This window comes from Rhyacophila brunnea, unplaced genomic scaffold (assembly GCF_057557595.1).
Source record: "Rhyacophila brunnea isolate RB1 unplaced genomic scaffold, BYU_Rbru_1.0 scaffold_13, whole genome shotgun sequence".
Taxonomy (NCBI): Eukaryota; Metazoa; Arthropoda; class Insecta; order Trichoptera; family Rhyacophilidae; genus Rhyacophila; species Rhyacophila brunnea.
This window is the reverse complement of record NW_028232785.1, coordinates 33,974,779-33,997,995: the sequence shown is the minus strand read 5'-3', so window position 1 is coordinate 33,997,995 and position 23,217 is coordinate 33,974,779. Positions and strand designations below refer to the sequence as shown.

The following is a 23,217-nucleotide window of genomic DNA, read 5'->3' as shown; positions in this document are numbered from 1 at the left end:
TTTAATTTACGATCACGTGGTATATTAATTATCAAAATTTAATCTGAATGCGGGCTGAATCTAAAGTCGAGAAACAATAGATTCATTCGCTGTCTACAAAGAGGTAGAGGTATGTAAAATTTTTATTCTTTTATCAATATTGAGTAAGAATAACATTATTGCCCGTTGGGAGATTAAGTGAAAGCTATCGCCACTAATTTCTCGCCATTCGCTTTGCTGTAACCATTTTGTCGTTTTCCATTAATGAAATGACTGCTGCATTTACGTGGCGTGTACTTGACAGAAGCTAGGATTTTGAGAATTGTTTTACCTTACCGGCCCTAAGCTGGAGCCAATGGTTAAAAACCTTCAGTGGACTGGCTAAAACGATGGCATACATTGAAAGTCTGATAGTTGGGTTTATTTGTTTGAAATGCCATTGACGGTGCGCGGCGTGACAAGCATCAGAGACATTTTACGGCGGTCTACCGCTGAAATGTGTCAAAATCGCTTATGGTTTTCGCACATCTATATTTATCATCGTAATTTAAACTCTGAACAGGTTAATATTTATTGTCAAAATTTGACGTAAGCATTAATACGTACTATAACTATATCAATATATTTTTTTAATCTTTTAGTTGCTGTTTGTATCTAAAAAAATGGAAGGGTACTTGGAGATGTATATGTCAGATGAATTGACGGAAGATGTTACCCTTAATCCAACATTTAACAATGCACATCGAAGAATGAAGAGGGAGAGAACTTGGGAGAAAATTATGACGTATAACTGCAAGGAAGATGCCGAGACCGCAGTGAAAGCTGAAAAAATTTGGAGCTTTCACTATAGAAATTCAACAATTGAAGGAAGTAAAATTTATTATCGCTGTAATGCAGTCAAAAAGAGGGCGCAGCAATGTGATGCTGGAGTATGTTTACTTTTTGATAGCAGGTCCGACAATGTGTTTTTATTTAAAGCGACTGACCCCCATACCCATGCGTAAGACTTGGCACCAGTAAGGCTCTCTGAAGAATTAAAATTGGAAATAAATGCACTATTCGAATTGAAAGTGAAACCGAAAAAAATGACGCAAATTTTGTTAGAAAAAGGATATCAATTCTAAAAAAACACAATTGAATAATTACTTATCTAGAATGAAGAAAGATATTTATGGACCAAGCCAGATTAGTCTGGGCGAACTAGAGCAGTGGTGCTTGGACCATGCAACGGTACCAGGGTGTGATGATACCGCATATGTGATTGCACATAGATTTAAATATAGCATAACTAATCGGCTCTTAAAAAATGCTGTTAAAGGTAAAAATATACACACAGATGCAACATACAAATTGGTATGGGAAGGGATGCGTGTACTGGTTAAAGGGTGCACTGATGCTGGTCGGCAGTTTAATGTTACTGTAATGGCAGTCTGCTCCCATGAGCAAATTGCAGACTTTATTTTCATTTTTCGAGCCCTAGTTACGGGTGTCTGCAATGTAAACCAGATAATTAATCCTGATTATCTCATCTCGGATGCATCCCCTGCCATACAAAATGCATTTGTCATGTAATTGGGGTCGATAAATTACAAATAATGTGCTCGGCCCACATGCGGCGAAATACTAACAAGAAAGTGGACTCTTTGGTCGATGCCCGTTACAGGATGGCGGTCATGGCGGACGTTGATTTGCTGCAGTTGGCGCCTAATACAAAAGTGTTTCAAAATGCAGTGCCGCTTTTTATAAACAAATGGCTTGACATAGGTGAATCGAACATTATTACGTATTTTAATATGCAGTGGCTAACCACTCGCCACAATTGGTACGAAGGAGTTGCCGAGCGAACTCCATCGACTAATAATGCACCGGAGGCATTTAATTTATGCATAAAAAGAGACGAGACATTCTGGGAATGGTTGCCTGTTTCAAGATTTCTCCAGTTAACTCTTCAGACATCTGAGAAATGGTCGAAGGACTATTTCCTAGGAACGAAAATCATCCTCTGCACAACAACAATTGAGCTGCGACACTGGACAGAGGTATATCAATGGGCAAAATCGGATGTGAGGGTGACAATTAAATCTTCACAGGATAATATTACCCAATATTTCTGCCGTCGGCTGGTTCCACACAGGTGACATCGGAAGAGATTTCTGGTGTTCGCGGCAAAGCGGACGAGTCAGCTAATGCGATTGTGATGATGACACACAAAACTTTCCACTCGCTCAGAAGCCAACAAGCTAGTGATTAGAAACCATCATTTTTGGTACTATTTTGACAGGATGTATTGAATAGTTCGTTTTTTTACCGGCTGGTTAACCACTATCGCTCTACTGCGCAGACGCAGATCGGCCCACACGCCAGCGTGTAGCGTGTAAAGTGGCCCGGCATTCAACTTTTCTCGGTAGACTGCTTACAATCTGCTTGTTAGCTTGTTCGATGATGACACTTGGCGAGTTTACAAGCAGATTGTAAATTCGCCAACAAGCAGCTTGTAAAGTAGCTCAATGTCATCGAGCCATTAGTGATAAAAGAATGTTTAAGTTGACAACTTGTTAAACATTAGTTTGAAATATAGTTATTTGCTTTTTCTACTAATAGGACAGCATTTGTATTCAATATTAAGTATTCATCGAGTGAGACAACATACTTTACCTCAAAATGGGCGAGATTTAAGTTTTCTTGTTTAATTTTTCGTGTTGTACAGTTGTTAAGCAATTTTTGTTTCGTTATGTAATATTGTAATTTTACATTAACATATTAATATTGTTTGCGTATGCATACATAACATACCTACTTATTAATAGTATATTCATTCTTTTTAACACTTCCTTCTTTCTACTTTCTTTCTTTCTGACACGCTTAAAATTACGAAAAAGTGATACCTACTCGTTATTTTATTGTATTTCAGATTGTCTCGAGGACAACAGTGGTTAAATTAGTTCAGTTCACATTAGGTGTAATTACTGCAGAAAGATTGAGTTACGCTACCGTTTTTTACACTAATTCGCTGGCGATTTTACCTGAGAAATCTTCAGAAATCCAATCCAACCAAGTAATTGCTGTCTCAAGTAGAGTTGGGTATTTCCCGAAAAAATCTCAAACTCGAGATTCGAAATTTCCCGAAATGATAAAATTTTGAATTTTCGAGATATCGGGAAATTTAAAAAAAAACCTGTAAAAATCTTATAATCAGTGTAAAAACAGACAAATTCCAAAAAAATATGATTTATTTTATTTATGTAAGACAAAAAAAATAAAAGTACGAAAACAAAAATAATTAAAAACATTACCTACTTATTAAAATAGAATTTCAAAACACAGACTGTCAATCGCTGCGTCTGACAATCGCATACGATTTTGAGATACAAAATACCCTGATGTTGCAAAAATTGCGCTCATTTGGAGTCGACGTTGGCTTATTCGTCTTAAATGCCCCGATCAGTCTTTGAACGTTTTGCGTTTTCTGTCCACTTTTTCATATATATAGAAAATCGTTTTTTCAAATATTTGATAATAAAGAAATCCCAAATCACGAGAAAAGATTGTCGAGATCCGGGATTTCCCGAGACGTTTAAAATTTCTATTCTCGAGATTCGGGTTTGAAAATTTCTCAAGAATTCCCGTCGGGAAATTCATGGAACCCAACTCTAGTCTCAAGTGATCACTTTTGTCGAAGTGCTGAAAACTATTTGATTTTGGATAAGAAAACAGAGAGCTTTGTGTCCGCATTTATTTGTAATGAACGTGGGCAGAAATATCGTTATAAAAGTAAATTAAAAAATCATTTGATTAATAAGCTTTTGAAAATACACATTAAGATAAAATACCGGAAATGGAAAGAAAAAAACAGCTGAGAGCCACTAGAAAAGAGTATAAAACTGCGACGGGAAATGTTGTTCAACATAGGAAACGATTTAATTTTTCTGCAGAAAATGTACATTTGCAGTGACAGAATTTGAGAGGAAGAAAAGGACATGATTTTTGGGGAATTTTGGAAACTCTGTGAAAACGATGGCAACCAAGATGAACAGAGACAATATATTTCAGACAGTATAACTATTGAAAACCCCAAAAGGCAGCGTGTAAACAATATTTCACACAACTTTATTCATTTTGTATCTCCAGTCCAGTTAATTTATCCTTACTAAATAAAAAATAATCTGATGTTCCATAATTATTTTGATTAGGTATAATATGCCTTTTAAGGACAAAAACACTCTTAATTTTTACTAGAATATGGTTTTTATTTAATTTAACTTTCACTATTATATTTTTTTGTTTTGTAAGAGTTTAAAAAAAATATTATAAACATAATAAAATTACTTTCCTTATAATTATTCCCTAATAAACCCACACACTCAAGGGTGAACGTGCAACTGTTTCGGATTTTTAACACACATAAAGGGCGAATATCCATTTAAAATAATTTTTCTGACCTTTTTATACAAGTTTTTACATTTTTTTATACCATCAAGACAGTAGATCCTCCAAGCTTTATTATGTATTTGTTAGAAATTTATAATCATCCATAGATAATTAATAAATAAATGTCAAAAGTTAAAAATCCTCCTCCTGTAAAATAGCATTTTGGTTGATTCGCACTTTTTACAATACACCGGCGATAAGTAGCACCTGTTCGCACAAGGAAACTACATTAATATGAGATTTATTATTGTAACCCATATAGATTCTTTTTCTTCTCTCGGTATGCTGGTTGCTGGCCATCGTCTGTTATTTGGACTTGGGAGTGACAAATAAATACCTCGGAATGGACTAAAATGGCGATTTTAATTTGTTTTATACTTTTACTATTTATTAAATTTTTACCATTTTTTCGGAACGCGAGATGTATATTATCTCTGGAGACCTAAATTTTTTCGCTTTTCAGCGAGAAACGCTTTTTGATACTGCTGTCAGCGAGATGCGCTTAAGCACTGCAAGCGATCTCCCACCATAAAAGCGGTGTACACAAACACACACGGCCTCTCTAGACCCCCAGAGGAGACATCCCCAAATTGGGGCAATTCGAAGGCGTGACATTATGACGTCATCTTTCAAATAAGAAATATCGGAAACTCTCCTTTTTAATAAATAATTGACGTAGACGTATCTTTCCAGCAGGTCTATTCTTAACGGTCATCAGTTTAGTACGTTTCCATTATTTTCATTATCCAAATTATTAAGGAAGGCATTGCATGCAATAAAAGTGTTGCAGTGTGTGAAGTGGCCTTTCCATCTTTCCATAATGTCTTCCTTTTCGATCAGCATTTGTCTTTTAATATCCTTACAGGAGTTTAATCTGGGTTGATAGGATTTATTATTTATATTATTGTGATTGTATTAATTTGTTTCTCTGTATATTGAAATTAATGTTTTTCCATCTAAATAAACTTTTCATTAATCTGTATGAACCAAAATTCCATAAGTATTATAGTAAAATTATTTCGAACAGCTCAATTTTTTCATTATTTTTACCATTGATGATGTTTTATATTATTTTTTTAACTTTATTTATAAGAAAACTATATAAATAATTGCAATCTAGTTTTAAGAATCCACATACTTAAGAAAAATAAATAATAATGACTATCATTTTTCGAAACCGTAGTATTTACCAGTGATGGACTGAAAATTTGTTGGCAACACGAAAACGTAAGTAGATCGACTTTATTTTATAATCAGATTTTTAAATATGTATAATGAGAAAAAAACAAAAAAAAATGTTGAACAGGGAAATGATCACAGATTATACGAATCAAAATTTCACCTTTCTACGATTCTTAGTTTTGTTAAAAACACTTGTTAAAACAAAAAAAAAGTTTGTTTTGCCACTCCTCAAAAAAATCGACTTTTTGTTATACATTTTTATGTTAATAAGGGGACGATGTAATAGTTTTAATGAGTGCAGTAATTAAACACACTATTTAACTAGTTTTATAGTTATATTTCTTATACAGGCGATTTATTTTTATAAATGTGAGACATTGATAAAATTCTTAACTGTAAATCATTATAAATAGGTACGTAGGTAGGAACTTTTAATTAATTATATAATTTTATGCTTATTTAATTTTTTAAGAAAACAAGACATTGTGACATAACTTATCTAAATTAAAGACGTACACAACATGAGATTTTTAATATAACAAATATTAGGTACCCTTACAAGAGAGAAGAAGAGAATAGGTACCTACCTATATAAAATAATAAAAATAAAAACATACTTACTTCAGACCCTAAGTACAATTTTTCTAGACTCTAGAGAAATAAAAATTTTAAAACAAAAAACATATCACGTCTTCGAAAATATCTACGTGTTTGGGGAGCTCATTGACTAGTCTTGCACCACTCGCTAATATTGTCGGATCCCTTCAACAAAGCTATGAACTAGCTAATCCCACGATGACCGCACGTCTTAAGCGTCGGCTTATAGCGTCGTGGGCCCCAGGTTCAAATCCTGGGTCTGGCATGTACACATATTGTATATCAATTTGTGTAGGGTCAGAGTATGGACTTAATAGGTTGAGAGAGTGGATGACATTTGTTTGTCGTAAAAACAAAATCTGTTGGAGGCCCATGTGTTCCTATTAGGATCGGATATGGTTAAAAAAAAAACAACTAGCTTACGGTAGTGGAGTTCGATACACTTCAATTTATGTCGCTAAGACCTAACGTCCACTTACACAAATCCAAAATACAACAAATGAGATTTCTCAGAGCAAGTGGGTTCGAAGTATTCAAAAACTGGATTAAGCACAGAGATAATAATTATTATTGAATGGTTTAAAATAATATTACATACGGTTACATAATATTATTATGTCGCTATAGAATGGGCTACGAAAATATTAATTGTTTACGTTATCGGTTGATGATAAAATTGACGTACGCACGTTCGGTCCCTTCTCGACTGAGCACTATTTCACAGTCTTTACTACAGATACTTTATCCAAGCTACTTAGTGAACGGGTAGCTAACGCCTTTATTGGTATAATAAATATTATATTGAAATTATGTCCCAAAAATGCAGGAATTTTTACAAATAACTAAGTCATTGTGAAATAAGCTATCAGAACGGTCATCAGGTCAACCGGTCAACCAGGCGCGACAAATACCGGTCAGTCATTTATCAACCGTGCGCATATAAACACTTACCTAAGCTAAACCGTCAAGTGCCACGCACCGGATGAACCAATGAACAATAGCGAACGAGACGACCAGGGTTGACAACCAGACCATGGAGCTAGCCTCAATAGCACAAAAGGTCAGTGCCTAGGATCCTAGACATACCCTCCTCTCCCAGCATCAGAAATAATCCTTCAGTTTCCAGCTCACTTAAAAGCACAGCCAGTGTCTTTGATTTTATTGTCATTAACAGACAATTTGCATGCGTATAAGAATTTACACGAAATGGCTTTTCAATGGGTCCTATCATGTATTTTCATGCTACTTAACGTTATACATGAGTAAATACATTTATCACATTAAACAGCCTGGGATCCTAGACATACCCTCCTCTCCCAGCATCAGAAATAATCCTTCAGTTTCCAGCTCACTTAAAAGCACAGCCAGTGTCTTTTATTTTATTGTCATTAACAGACAATTTGCATGCGTATAAGAATTTACACGAAATGGCTTTTCAATGGGTGCTATCATGTATTTTCATGCTACTTAACGTTATACATGAGTAAATACATTTATCACACTAAACATTTTCACAAGTACGAGTCATTTTGTGTCTTTTCATGCTACCAGACGTCGTGGATGAGTAATTGCATTTAACACACTAAAATGGCTTTTCACCATAATGAATCATTTTGTGTGTTTTCATGTGACTTAGATGTCTGCATGAATAATTGCATTTATCACATTTCAATGGCTTTTCACCAGTATGAGTCATTTTATGATATTTCATGTTACTTGAATTTCTGCATGAGTAATTGCACTTATCACATTTGAATGGTTTTTCACCCGAATGGAGCATTTTGTGTTTTTTCATGTCACCTGATCGTATGCATGAATAATTGCATTTATCACAGTTAAATGGCTTTTTACCAGAATGATTCATTTTGTGTGTTTTCATGCAACTAGACTGTCTGCATGAGTAATTGCATGTATCACAGTAAAATGGCTTTTCACCAGAATGAGTCATTTTGTGTGTTTTCATGCTACTGGACTGTCTGCATGAGTAATTGCATTTATCACACTTAAATGGCTTTTCATCAGAATGAATCATTTTGTGTGTTTTCATGTTACTTGAATATCTGCATGAGTAATTGCACTCATCACACTTAAATGGCTTTTCACCAGAATGAACCATTTTGTGTATTTTCATGTGACTTGGACGTCTGCAGGAATAATTGCATTTATCACATTTTAAAGGTTTTTCACTGGAATGGGTCCTTTTATGCCGTTTCATGCTGCTAGACGTCGTGAATGAATAATTGCATTTGTCACATTTAAATGATTTTTTTTCAGAATAAGCCATTTTGAGTGACTTCATGACGTGACCAGAACGAAATCTTGAAAAATGACTATCGTCACATTTAACCAGCCTTGCAACTGAATCGGCAGTTTTCGCAATTGTGGTTTTGTGTATCGCTTTGTGAAGCAACATTCGGTGTAAAGACGAAAAAATATCAAAACAGATACTGCACACATAATTTTGTTTATGAAACGATTTTTTTTCCAGTTGTATAACAGCCACTAATAATTCTGTGTTTACCATATTCGATTGAAAAATATTACGTTTACTATTGCGACAGGCGACATCTTTGAACCTTTTAACATATTCCCTTAGGTCTCTCTTCATGTCTTGTTCCTCAATGTCAAGGTCTTCGCTAGACGCTTGTGCTTCAGTCACGTCCCATGACGATATGAGACTCACAACATTGGCTGGTACAGTGCTTATAGCGATAATCTAAATAAAACATATTAGAGTATTAATATATTATGAGATTCATTAAAGATTAAGATCCAGTTAGAATTATGATAACTAGACACGGTGTTATTAAACCTTTTTACGTAGGCACGCGTGCCAAAGTTTTCCAAATATAATCGAAGATCTTGGCATAAAAACAGCAAATGTCACAAAACACTTTTTTTGCAGGAGAGGGCAAAAACGTAATATCTTGGTTGTCAATTTTTTTTTATTAATTTGACAATGGGAAATTATAGAGAAACCTTATATGCACTATATGAATGTAAAAAAAATATTAAATTTATTTTGGTTAAATAGATATTTGAAAAAGAATGAGTGTGACATATGCTGTTTTTACACAATTTTTGGACCTTTGTTGTTTTTATTGCAAAATTGAAAAAATCGAAATGTAGATAGTATGACTAAAACTATAATTTTAATAAATAAAATAAAGAATATATATTTTTGTTATTTTTTAATCATAATAAAACTTTTAATAAGGTTCAGACTAATTATTTACCTATTAACAAACGACTTCAATGTTTCTAAAAAATCAAGAATGAAATATTTAAAAAAAATATTTAATCATGTGAGGGTTAATAGTGTTAATACTGATTAGTTTCATATTATTATTATTGGTTTAATTTAATAAAACACATTTTTTAGTATCTACTTATTTCACTTTTAATAAATAAATCTGGACCGGTTTCGTCCGCGTCTGTTTTTCTGCCAACTGTTTTCAACAGTTGAAAATGTCCCTCTAATTCGGACAAAACCTGTCTAGATTTATTTATTAAAAGTGAAATAAGTAATAAAAACATGTGTTTTATTAAATTAAATTAAATCATGTATACAAGTGCTCCGCAACCTTTTTTCACCCACGGCATACCACAGGTGTTCCCAGAATTCCGCGACACACCGCACGTTAAACAATTTATACACCAAAACCTGGACCCCACATCCTGAAAGGAAACCCCTAACCTATCGCTAAGGTTAAAGACAGTGTGATACTCTAAAATAGCGATTTTCAAATGGTATTCGAGGTAAAATTAATGGTACTGATTGTATGTTTAGCAATTGTATTTATTAATACACCCACTTGAGTTATGATTAGTTGTTGGTTTAAGAATAATTATTTGATGAGTATTGACATAATAATAATAAATTTTCTTCTACAACTGCATGTTTTAAAATATTAATAGCAGCGTAGCAAAATAGCGCCGCAGGTGACTTTTTTTTACTATAAGCGCAAATTTGTAATTTGTGTTTATCTCACTTATCTGGTTGACCTGCCACGCCACCCCCCAGGCTAGAGACCTGTCAGCTCTCCCTTATGGGGCTTTGCACCTAAATTACATTGATTTATGTTTTTTTATTTGATAAACAATTAAATATACAGACATCATAACACACGACGAAGAACTAAATGTACATATTTCCATGTATTTGTATTATCAATATAATAACTAATTCTTGTGGTAACTGAGCTTGTTTCAATGAACGTAAAAGTTTTATATATTTTGGCTTGATACTTGAAAGAGCAACACGAAGTTCTCGGTCAAGACCCTTCAAGCAAGATTGCTTATTATTTTTAATTATAACAAGAGTTCAAAAACTTTCGCTCACCTAGATATGTCGTAGAAAATGGGAGCTGAACTGCGATAGTGATATGGCCACAAAATGCACGCCTTCAGCCGGCATTTCTTGCGATAAATTTTTGACGTCACAGCTTTTCAGTCCGATCGTAAATGTCGATTTTTGTAAGAAATTACGCGGCCTACCTCTAAACAAAAATATAATGATCATGTAATAAGTCCAATAGTACAGTCTGAGCGACTTCCAGCTACTCAGAGTGAACTATGGATGAGTTTCTTTCAGGAAGACCGAACGGTCTTGTAAGATAAAATGTGAGTAATTAAAATGTCTAGAAATAAGGTTAAAAATAAATAATAAAATGTAAACGACTTATGTGATATCATGTGCTAAATGTTGTAAACAAATGCCCATTCATAATTAATCCAATTTTGAATTATATAAAATCAAATTTTATTTGCGTGAAACAATTTGAATTTGAGTCGCGATGTATTTCCCGTTGACAATTGTAAAATATCTTAAATAAATAAATTATGATATCAGATAACGTCGTAATTAAAATCTAATGATTGTGTATTGATTGCACACACTTAATTTAAATAAAATATTAATGTTATCAATTATAATAAGGTACGTACAAGTTAAAGTACCTACTTTTGTAAAAGAGAGATAAAGGAATTTCAAAAATCAAAATTCTAACAATGTAAGTCCGAATAAAAATTATTTCTTAGATCTGTCAATTAAACCCGACAGATCATTTTCGAATTGTAAAAAGTTTCCCTAAACGGGTAAATTTCAAACCTTATAAGTCGATACTTGTCGTAGGAATCTTTCTTGGATCTAAAGTCGTACCCCTGGTTTAAAGTACCTTATAAATGTAATTATATTAATTTTAATTGTACCTACTTCCCAGCTGAGTAAAATTAGCGCGGAAAGTCTCGGTATAAAAGAAACGACTGAATTAAATTTTGCCTCATTCGTTTACACTAACACATCCGAACGGGTGATTTTATTATTCGTATCAGCAATACGCACCGTTTTGGATGGATAATTTTTCACTTTCCATAATCGCGATCCTGATAAATGAACCAGAAGATATTTAGCTAATCTGTGTTAAAAGTACCAGAGGGACTTTTGCGATTGTTACGAAACTTATTCCACCTATAGACATCTATAGGCCGCTTATTTTTACCTATTCAAATATTTATAATTTTCCGGAAAAGCCGGGAAATAAACAGCTTTTCTGTAATTGGTCCAAGAGTGTGGCTCTTGGTCTCATGGATGAGGTATAAAAACTGCCCCATTGGTCTACGACTCCGAAAAGTCATGTAATATCTTTTCCGATCCTTTTTTGTATTTTAAGTTAATAAACTACATATTTCAATGACATGTATTTGACATAATTTCATAATCGAAACTATGGACGGTTCTTTCATTATTCAAAGAAAACATAAATTTAGAGTGGGGGAAATTTACATCTGTGACGTCAAATTTCGGGAAATTCCTTCTAAAGGGTATAAAGGAACGCGTTTTTCCATACAAGTCAGTCGTCGATTTCCTATAATAGAGTTAAGTTGTCCGTTGCTGTGTCGCTGCACAGAATAAAAGGTATCGGTTACTACGCTATAATATACCTACCTAATTCTACTGAACTCCTACTGTGTAAATGTCTAAAATATTAATATGAACATCTCACGCTATATAAATACAGAAGAATCTCAATTTTACTTAATCCTAAAAATATTATAATGTTCATATGTGACGCAATATTATGTAGAGAAAATGACAGAGATACGGAATATAATAAATTAATGACTCTCATTTTTAGGTTACGTCCTGTCTGGAGAGTTATTACTTTGAAAGACGTGAGAAGTGGTTTGACGTTTCAGACCAAACCACTTCTGACGTTCAGAAATTGATTTGAAGTTTGCTGGTACAGTGAACTAAACGTTAAAACTAATACCCTGTTCATCCAATATTTTTGAATGCCATTTTACGCCAGATGGCGTGAAAAACGTATAATTGCGTTCATCCAGATTTTGTATACTTATAAGCATCTCGCCGAATCCGTGCACAGAATGCCCCTCTACCATAAGTTTAGCGAACCGATTGCAAAATTTGGCAGAGTCGATGTTTGACAGATTGCAACTGACATCCAGTGTTTGTTGATAATTGTCATAGGTGCTTGTTTTCTTCCTTATTTCATTATGATTCTGTGAATTATTTTGTTTTTGTCTAATGGTATTATTTATTTTACAATTGGTCCTATAATTGGTGCTTCATTTTATTCAATCATGACTGCTTTATTTATACTAAACCTTGCTTTCTTAGATGAAACTAATCTACAATGCCGCAAATTTCGTTAAAGCGGCGACGCTTTCGAATTCAAGAATTTCGTTAGTAAATACACATCAGACGCAGATTCATGAAATCTAATAAATATAATATTATATTTTTAACAACTCAATTCACATGATTGTGCTGGAATCGATTTATGCATACTAATTATATGGTAGGTACCTATACTATCACGATAACCATTTACTTTTATTTGTTTACCCTCCACGTTAAGAGATTTCCTATAAATAAAATATATTTTAATGATTATATATTTATTCAATAACGTAACCTAATGTAGTATTAAATCTAAAAATAAAAGAAATATGAAAGTATGTAATAGCGAGTTCAACATATAGAGACTTTAGTGATATCTAGCGGCAAAATGCGAATATTTATCGTTTATTTGACAGTTAAGCGCCCATAGACATCAAAAAGTAGCCATAGAGGAAAATATTTTCTGTTTATGTATAAAGGTTCAAATAGACTATATGACAATCGGGCACATATATGCTAATAGCGTTTTAGTGTCTATGATCAAATCTATGCCATTCCGACATATTATACACACATATTGTATGATAGCAATGACATCCTTTTTACACTCTGTGACACAGGACGCCAACATAAGAAACGGGTTTTTCGACATATCGACTGTGGAAAGGAAAAGGGGCGTAAGCCTCAGTTTTTGCAAAGTGGGTTTTATTTGTTATTAGCAAAGTATTCAACTCAATACATGGTATGCCCAAAGGATTTAAGCTGCAAATGACGAATTATTATGAAAATTTAGCTTTTAGTTTTTAGAAATGAAGGGCGTGTGAATTTTACGTCCAGGAAAAGGGGCTCAAACCACGTTAATGACATTATAAGTCGTTTAAGCAATCTTTTGTGGTAAGGAAAAGGGCGGTAAGCAACTTAATCCGTAAATGTATGAGGATAATGGCAGTTTTACTAAACGCTGACCGCCGGCTGGCTCAGGTATGAACCATAATGAAGATTAAGCCACCTAATAGTTTCGCTCGCTCGTTTGACAGTCCAACACGTTTTTCGACACTCTCTCCATTAAAATTCATTTAAAGTATACTAATCCAGTGAAAATGGCAATAGAAAGAAGTTAAAATATTCTTAAAATGTGTGGTGTTAACATGGATGGAATAAACAACACAAAGAAAAATGGTAAGACCTTAAAATTACGCCTTGAAATTTTTATGCCGCACAAGTGAAGCGTCATCATTAATTCTCTGTAAATTGTTATAAAACATTATGTTACAACTTATATTGTGTCTTAATCATTGGTTAATGATCTCTTGTTCATATTAGATGATAAAATTAATAAAATATTTGCTATATTTACTTCAAACACCGCCGTGCGGTTTATAGGTTATGTGACATGTCAAACACAATTTTAAACTGAACTTGGTCCTATGTACGCTTATATTTACGATTAAAATCATTTTAATGGACAAAAATTATAATTATGCACCGTATTATTTATAGTAATAACATAAATCTCGAGTAAAATGCGTTTTGTTTTAATTTGTTGTCAATAGCCACTGATCAAAGTGACAAGTGATTGTCAAGAACCAAATACATCCGCAAATATTGGTTATTTGTTATAATTATTGTAAATAACTAAGATTAGCTTGAATCAATATACTATGTCTATCTATATATAATAAAATATTTGCTATATTTACTATTATCATTATTACTATTATGTAATGATTATGTGTCATTTATGGTTTAATAAAATACTTTTTTTCTGAAAATAATAAATTATGATTGTTCTAATTTTAAACATAATATAATTAAACCATAGGAAATGAAAAAATATTAAATAAACACCTAGTGAAACACTATAAAGAAATACATTCCCAAGAATTTAATTAAAAATAAGTGTGAAAAAAGGCTATTTGCTGCGTAAGTCCACTGTATTTTATGAATACGACATTTGAAATTGGTAAGGAAAAAGGATGTTACCATCATTTTTATCGGTTTTTCTCTAATAACTTACGTAATTAATGTCAGATTGGGAAAATAATACACCAAATTATTAATCATTATGCACTTTAAGTCTGTGTATATTTTTTATTTTGATTTTGACAGAAAATCATTGAAAAAACGTTTTTTGCTCCTCCTGTAAAATTTGCTTTGTGTGGATTACGCCCTTTTTCCTTTTTACAGTCGATATATATGACGGATCGTCATGGAGTGTATTTGAAGCATAAGGAATACTTCTTTCAAATAGACGTGCATGTACAAATACCGTTATTTGAATGGAGCATTATGGAACACGAAGCGATTTCTGTATACAGTTTCGCAAGCACCTCTATGAACACTCGACTAGTTAGTACATGGCTGTAAACGGAAACAGCGTAAGTTATGAGGGTATTAAACGATTCGGTTTGGCTTATTCCATGGAGGGGCTGTAAAACTATTCCGGTTTGCTTATAACGCATGCGCAGTGCGCCAATTTTGACCTGTCAAACTGTTTAGCTGAAACGCCTAAATTTATGTTGTCATGCAGCATGGTAGATAATTAAGTAAAATTTGAGGCTTTACAAAAATTGTTACAAAAAGTTTTGAAAATAGAATTATTGGTCTATTCTCATCCCATTTCATGTAGATATTGCTTCTGTTTATGGTATTTTATGGTTGTAAGTAGTTTTTTTTATAGACAATAGGCTTACCTTTTATTATCTACCTAAAAAGATCTCACGGGCGATTAATTTTATTCACCATTCAATTGATCGCAATTTTAGATAATCGCATTAATTATTGCTTTACATTATAATGATTGTGATGTATAAATCACCGTATTTAAATATTCTTACGTGATTTAACATAAGATTTATATACCTACTCAAAAGATCTATTTTAGCAATCGCCAATAGCTCGATTCTACTCCGCAATCAATAAATGAAACAATTTTGACCGAATTATATTATGATAGTTCATTATGAAGTTTTAAAGATGCATTACAAAATCAAACCTTCAATATAAGACGGCATCGAGAGAAGAAAACGGCACATGTACCTACGTACAATTCAACGTACCTGATGTATTGGTCTGTAATCTGAATATGAACAACCTGGTTGAGGATCATCTTCATATAATGGGTGTGATATATCTTCAATAATCTCGCGCTTGACGACAGCTGGTTGATTATCAGATGTTTTATCAGATGTTTTATCAGAGAGGTCCGCCATAAGGTACTGAAAAAAGCATTATTATATTTTATAAACACCATAAAACCAATTTCAGTTCATGTAACGTCCATGCAGCGATGTGTAATAATAATATTTAACATGAATTAGTAGATAACCTAACCTATATCACATGTGTATCATAGCTGTCAAATTGTATAAACAGGTAATTTTTTGAAACAAAGTTTAATATCCACCTTATGTTCCTACACAAATTGTAAAAAAGCCGCAGTTTATAATGTTAAACTAATCATTGTTATTCTAAATCTAATGTTATTTTAAATTAATTTAGTTTCCAAAAACTAACCTCGAAATTGCAACTTGCAACGTTTGCATTCTCTTGCGTTACATGAGTGCGAGGGTCCGGGTTGTTTGGATGGCTAGTCAGCGTGTCAAACAAAGGCTTACCATCTATATCTGAGTGTTCTCCATCACATTCTTGCTTTACATCCATGTTAAGTGTAAAAATGGCAGGAACAACGTGACAGACTGGATACATTCAGGTCAGTGTTGCCATATTTTGAAAGTGGAATTATAGTACAGTGACTTCAAAATTATAGTATTTCAGCAAAAAATATAGTACGCGTTGAAAGACCAATAATATTCTGCATTTTCAAAAAATTAAACGTGGGGTAATTAACGTCTTGTTTTTTTTAGACAAAATATCCAGGAAGGGTAAGTAATTAACGTCTTGTTTTTTTAGACAAAATTCAAATGTTAAGTCAGTGGTTTCCAAACTTTATGTTACTACGCCTCCCTTTAAATAAATCTAATCTAGGCGCCTCCCCTCCCCCCGTATTTCATTAAATAATATAGACACCTTTTTAAATAGTCAACAATGTACCTACTTACGAATACAAAAAAAAAATAACAAGGTTTTACTACTTATATTTATATTACATTATTAGCACAATCAATTTCAATATAAGTGAATCCAAATTCACTTCGTTCATTGACAAATGGATTCTATCATGGACTCCACATCCTGAAGCAGACCCCCGGGTCAGGATTTTTAAACCACATATTTAAAATATTTAATAGTTCCGAAACAAAGCAGCGCCGCAGGCGACTTTTTTTGCTATTAATAAAACAATGTGAAAAGTGCATTAGCAAACTAACCAAGAACTCAGTAAATAGATTTTTGTTTGCTTTAATATATCTGGCGTAGAAATCATTTAAAAGTGGAGACATGGCGAACTTTTTTTTTGTCATTTTGATTTCCTAAGCTCCAATTTGTTATGAATGCCTTCACTTTGTCGTTTTAAATCAGTGAATGCATTAGTGGTGCTTGGATTGATTTATTCACTCAATTTTTTTTAAATTTCAACCAAATAGACAAGTTAAACAACAAAATTATCGTTCCTAAGCTAAATTAATTATGATTAATTAATTATTTAATTATCCTAAATTATGATTAATCTCACCCATTTATTTCATTTTTTTACGAGATAGCCATTGCGCTTCACAATAGTATAGAAGTGAGGAATTATAAAATTAGTCTCCATATTTGCAGAAAGGTTTGCAAACAACCTTTTATAGGACTGTTTTTTATGTAGTTTATAACTAGCGGCCGTTTTATGAACTATGCTTTTGCAAACTGCAAACCTGTGGCTAACGTCACCCTTTTTTAAACATGGGGATTATTTTTTTTTTGCTTCTCACGGATTACTTTGACGTTGTTTTTCTTCTATTGGCACCTTTTTCCGATTTCTCAAAATTATAGTATTTTGGGCGTACTATACCTGTTTTATATCGTACATAGTACGCAGACGAAAATTATAGTACAAATACTATAATTATAGTACGGTTGGCAACACTGATTCAGGTTAATGTCAGAAAAGTGTTGCCACAATTCTGAAAAGAGTTTTCCGTCGAAACTAATATTATTATTATAGATACATTAACACTTGACAAGGCCACACGATTCAATAATAATTATGTATGTTTTTTGTCAAAATAAAACAATGGAGTGAAAATGAAAATCAGCATTTCCTCAATCATAACAAGATTCGCGCATCTCGGTATTCAAATGGCAAAAGAGCCCATCTGCATTTTTTCTTTTTTTCAAGTTTTATTCTACAGGCGTTATTAAATACATTATTAATCTTCAACGTGGCAAAAGAACATATCTGTCAGTGCAATATAAACAAAATGCCACCCGTATTTTGAGCCAGACACACGGACATTTTTTGGTGTGTTTTGCACCATGCACGGATAGACAAGGCAAAGTCAAAAGACATGGTCCTTTGACAATGACTTGTTCGTTATGCTTACTACTTGATCCTTGACTAAATGGGTAGGCAATTAAGTGTCCCTACTTAATTGTATTAATTAATAGATTTTATTATATAGGTTAAAAATAACAGTGTAGGTATTGAGATATCCCAAGTCCTGTGGCTAGCTCGGGATGTTGGTTGGAGCTGGGATTCAAAAAATTAAATACCTAATAAATGAAACGTCTTTCTTTGTTGATCACGTGTCTTTATAATATTTTCAACGGTTATTTTTACAAAAGATATATAATAATATGTAACAGTATCCAAATTAATCGTATATTGTTACGTTCCTAATGTTAATTATATCGCTTATATTCTAATTATTATTAATCCTCTGAATTCGTTTAATTGTTAAGTTTTTAGCGCGGGAATATGCGAACTCAATACCACGTCCTTTCGCGACTACCTATGCATTTTTTTCCACTCTTTTTATATTGAGCAGCGATGCCATCTTTTCTTTTCTCCCTAATAATAAATTTCTTTGGCTTTTTTGGCTCTTTTATTCGGCACAGTCACATTCTTCCCTGACATACTATTAATATAATTAGTGACAATTCCTACGTGCTAAGTACCTACATGTTGAACATTTTGACAGTTCATCAAGGAATTTTGGACGTACGTACGCCCATTGTTGACTAGGAGGTCAGGTGACATGGTTACACCTAATAGGTAATAATTGTAATTTGGACTATCGGGAGAGGTCCAATAGTCATGGGTGGAACAATATACGCTGTTAGTGTGAATTTGCCATTGGTGAATACTCGTAGTGCTTGAAAATATCGAAAGGCAAAATCCGAGTGGAATAAAACTACCTACTCAAATAGAATAATACAAAACTTAAATTCACTAATACACTGTTTATTGTTTGATCGCTTCCACGGAATACACTTTTCAGTAATTCGGCCATACATAATAAATAATTACGTATTGTGGCAACACTTCTCGTAAATTAATGTACCTTGAATGGATACTGTTTGTCACGTTCTTCCTGACATATCTTCCATTAAAATGGATGTAAAGCAAGAGTGTGATGGAGAACAATCTGATACAGAAGGCAAGCCTTTGTTTGATACGCAGACTAGCCACCAAATCAGCCCGGAAGTTCGCACTCATATAAAGCAGGAGTATGCCGACGTTTCAAGTTGCAATTTCGAGGTTAGTTTTTGGAAACTGATTTCTTTTACAATCACTCTGTATTGTGACTAACAACGATTAATATATTAATATAATATGTTGCTTTTTTATAAACTCCGTAGAGACATACAATGATATAAAACGTTGATTGAAAAAATAACTCGATTATACATTTTGACAGCTACGATACATTTGTGATTTAGGTTCGGGCAGGTTATCTTCTAATTCATTTTGACTATAATTAGTCATTGAAAGTGAAAGTGGTTTTACTGTGTTAACCATTATGTTTCTTTCAGTATCTTTTAGCTGACCTCTCTAATATAAAACCTGAGACGGGTGATCAACTATTCGTCATCAAGCGCGAGATTATTGAAGATGTAATAGACCCATTATGTGATGTTGAAGATCCTAAACCGGGTTGTTCTTATTCAGAATACAGGCCAATACATCAGGTTCGTTCAATTGTATAATGTGTATTTTTTTTCCCTCGGTGCAGTCTTATATCGAAGGTTGGAATTAGCAAAACATGTTTTAATCTTAGAGCCGTTTCACACGCGACACCATTGTCTCGAGACGCTGCATGAATGGGAATGTTACGATGGAGAAACAAGTATGTGGCGTTCATATATATGTAGAGAAAACGATCATGCGGTGCCAATCCGTTGACATCTTCCCAATTAATGAGGGTGACGTGTTTAGATTTATTAAAAAAAAAAATAAGAATACCCGCTCTTATGCGCTACACGGGGGCGACTTGCCTGCTCGGGTTTCCTTGTGCAAAAAAAAAATACGGAACATTCGCATGGCCACACGGCAAAAGTAAAACTGCGCAAACCTTATTACTTTACGACAGAAGTCGTCTTCGTGATAACACTGTTCTTCGGAATCGCAGCAATGTCATCAAAGTGACGATTTGTTTTTGTCACAAGCGTTTTCTTTTGTTTATTGGTTAATAAAAGAGACATAAATCCTCCAGATCCAAGTGAACCAAACAATGTCTTTGGAGTAGAAACATACACTCGCATATAAATCAGCATTTTTTGCTTAAATATAATATATACTAGTGGCGAAGGGTGGAGTTACGCTGTTAAGATCCGCCATAAATGGTGCACACTAAACTTTGTCAGTCACACGTGTTTGTTTTCATTGAAATAAGACTCCAATTTACAGATGGTGTTGGTTAGTTTTTAAAATTCAATTAATCCCTACGAAACCAAGCCATAATAGATAATAGTCATAATATGAATATTTTATAGATATAATATTTTTTTTATCTATTGTGATTTTGTTTAGGCAGAGTTTAATGAATTTAAAAAACGTACTAACAATAATATGTGTAATATTATGAATTCTTAATCCAACGAAAACAAATAAGTATGAATGAGAAAAGACCGTACCCTTCGACGAACTGATCGCGGCTTGTAAAACTCGGTTTGCGCAGTTAAAATATCAAGCAAATAGAATTTTACGCAGGCCGCACTTTTTGGTTTGCGCAGTGTACAGTTTTCGCAGTGTACAGTACGCAAACCGGTTTGAGCAGCAACACCGTAGTGAAGCATGAGCGTGTACCCGGCCTTTAGGGACCGCATATGTCCCAAGATTTTTTTTAACGGGCCGTATTGACTTTGTCAAGGGCCACTTTCATATATATTTTACCTGACAATGGAGGACGGGTATCTTTCCGGAAGCATGGAAGATGTCGAAGGTTACTCCAATTCATAAGGGTGGTACGGAGTCATCAGTGGAAAACTATAGGCCGGTAGCCATTCTCTATGCACCAGCAAAAGTTCTTGAGATGGTCATGCACAGCATGATTTCTCCGAGGATTGAGTCATTTCATTGCTGACTCAAGTATTAATCTTTAGATGGCGCTGGTCATCTATAATGAATGAGCAGCATGAATTTAGAGCAGGCCGTTAAATGATTTCTCTCGTTATTCGGGAGTTATTTTAGGAATCGTCAACAATACGTGTCGTAAACCCTCTATCAGTCACAGACGCTTAAAACATTTTCTGGTGTGCCTCAGGGCTCAAAGTTGGGTCCATTGCTGTACACGTTTTTTATAAATGACATAGCATTCGTAATTCAAAATGCTATGTTTATGTTGTTTGCTGATGACTTGAAACTCTTCATGAAAGTTGTCACCTTGGACGATTTTCGTCAACTCCAACTTGATATAGATAATATATTAGATTGGAGATGGTTTACTAAAGCCTCGCGAGTGTTGTTGTTCCAGTATTTGTGCATGGCAGAGTTTTTTCGGAAATATCATCTGTAAGGGATCTTAGCATTACATTTGACAATAAACTTACGTTTAGTGGTCATATGGATACCATTTGTGAAAAGGCGCTAAAACTGTTCTTTGTCTTGCGTACTTCCTGGGTCTTTTCCGATGTTATGGTACTAAAAATTCTATATAGTAGAAGCAGACTTGAGAGTGGGTCTATCGTTTGGGCCGCGCATCAGTTGTACGTACAGCCTTATGGTGGAGAGGGTCTAGAAGAAAAATTTTAGACTCCTTTACTTTCGGCTGTATGGATATTATCCGTAAGTCTATCCGACTGACTTTCTCTTAGGAATGCTTTCATACTGTAACTTAAAATTTAGAAGGGTTCTTTAATTAGCTACATATTTTTTCTGACATATACGCAGCGTAAATGAAAACTCTGCCATTCTTGACGGTGTTGGCTTGTGTGTCTCTGATGATTATCTTTGGAGTCGAGGGCATCCGTTGTTTGTTCTCCCAAGTTTCAGAACTAACCTGCCTTTAGTAATGCCAATTGAGAGGGCAATAATCATGTTTAATGATATTGCTTCGGATATTGATATATTCCACTTACGTGTGAGTGAATTTAGGTGGACGTTGTAATATCAATTTTTAAGATAGTGTCTATCGATAGTTCACTCTGTGTGCTGCTTACTCTACTTTTATATTTTTGTTATTTTATTTCTTTTTTTATTATTCATTATATTTTTAACTCACATTGTTCTGTATTTTCATTTGTAACACTTATTTTATGTCAATCATGAACGTTTTAAATTTAAAATTTGTTATGTTTTTTATATGTAAAATAAATAAATTTGAATTTTTATAAATTGTGCAGTGTTGAGACTATTCAGAGAGAAACACCAGTGTCCAGATACTAGTGTCTCGTGTGAAACGGCACTTACTTCTTAATGAAGTCATTTTAAAATACGTGCGAGAACTCCTTTCATTTATGGCCTGTGGAGTAGTAATACATGTTATTAGAATAGGTTCGTTCAATTTTTTATAAAGGTTGTTTTTTTAGCCCGATAGAACTTTAAATAAATGAATTGTAAAAATATAGCATTAGTTAATTTTGATAGTTTTTTTAATTCGAAAGACACGTGCATGGCATTAACATTTTTAAATGGTTTAGGGCATATTGCCACCGTATCTGTTCTCATCGAAGCATATACTGGTCACCTTATTTAGAACACATTTTTCGTGCACTGCCTGTTGTATAACACGAATAATGTTGGCTTTCAATGCGCCAATTGTTGGTTAACTATCGGCATCAGCCAGTGAATTCTTAAATCCCCACAGAAAATATCGCATGACTTTAGAAATCAATTAACAGGTCCATCTATGGAACAAACTTATCCCCTAAATTTATATTCGATGAGTGCTGTTTGTGGTATGGCATATTTCGTCCGGATTCTTGTCATTATATTTTTCAAAAATATTATTGATTAATGTTCCACAACGCAATCTTCAGCCTAATTTTGAAAAAATATTGTCCGGTAA

General features: G+C 33.6%; 2 protein-coding genes across 2 annotated transcripts; one reads left to right on the top strand and one right to left on the bottom strand.

Annotated features, from left to right (window-relative positions):
* Positions 1-5,909: 5,909 nt before the first annotated feature.
* Positions 5,910-16,537, bottom strand: LOC147077347 (uncharacterized). Its single transcript, XM_085941496.1, has 4 exons — positions 16,346-16,537; positions 15,889-16,047; positions 10,529-10,685; positions 5,910-8,902 (listed from the first exon to the last, which is right to left on the bottom strand). The coding sequence occupies exons 1-3, from the start codon at positions 16,535-16,537 to the stop codon at positions 10,680-10,682; spliced, it is 357 nt and encodes a 118-aa protein (XP_085797622.1). The 3' UTR covers positions 5,910-8,902; positions 10,529-10,679.
* A 2,743-nt stretch (positions 16,538-19,280) lies between these two features.
* On the top strand, positions 19,281-22,558 carry LOC147077346 (uncharacterized). The gene is made up of 3 exons (XM_085941061.1): positions 19,281-19,469; positions 19,745-19,900; positions 22,553-22,558. Exons 1-3 carry the CDS (start codon positions 19,323-19,325, stop codon positions 22,556-22,558), a joined length of 309 nt encoding a protein of 102 aa, XP_085797187.1. The 5' UTR covers positions 19,281-19,322.
* Positions 22,559-23,217: the final 659 nt, after the last annotated feature.

What these genes read in the sequence shown, in the direction of transcription:
- LOC147077347 (XM_085941496.1), bottom strand. Translation starts at nt 16,537, where the DNA reads ATGTATCCAGTCTGTCACGTTGTTCCTGCCATTTTTACACTTAACATG. An exon ending in TTGCAAGTTGCAATTTCGAG is followed by an intron (nt 16,048 to 16,345) that starts GTTAGTTTTTGG and finishes TGCTTTTTTCAG; the next exon opens with TACCTTATGGCGGACCTCTC.
- LOC147077346 (XM_085941061.1), top strand. Translation starts at nt 19,323, where the DNA reads ATGGATGTAAAGCAAGAGTGTGATGGAGAACAATCTGATACAGAAGGC. An exon ending in TTTCAAGTTGCAATTTCGAG is followed by an intron (nt 19,470 to 19,744) that starts GTTAGTTTTTGG and finishes TGTTTCTTTCAG; the next exon opens with TATCTTTTAGCTGACCTCTC.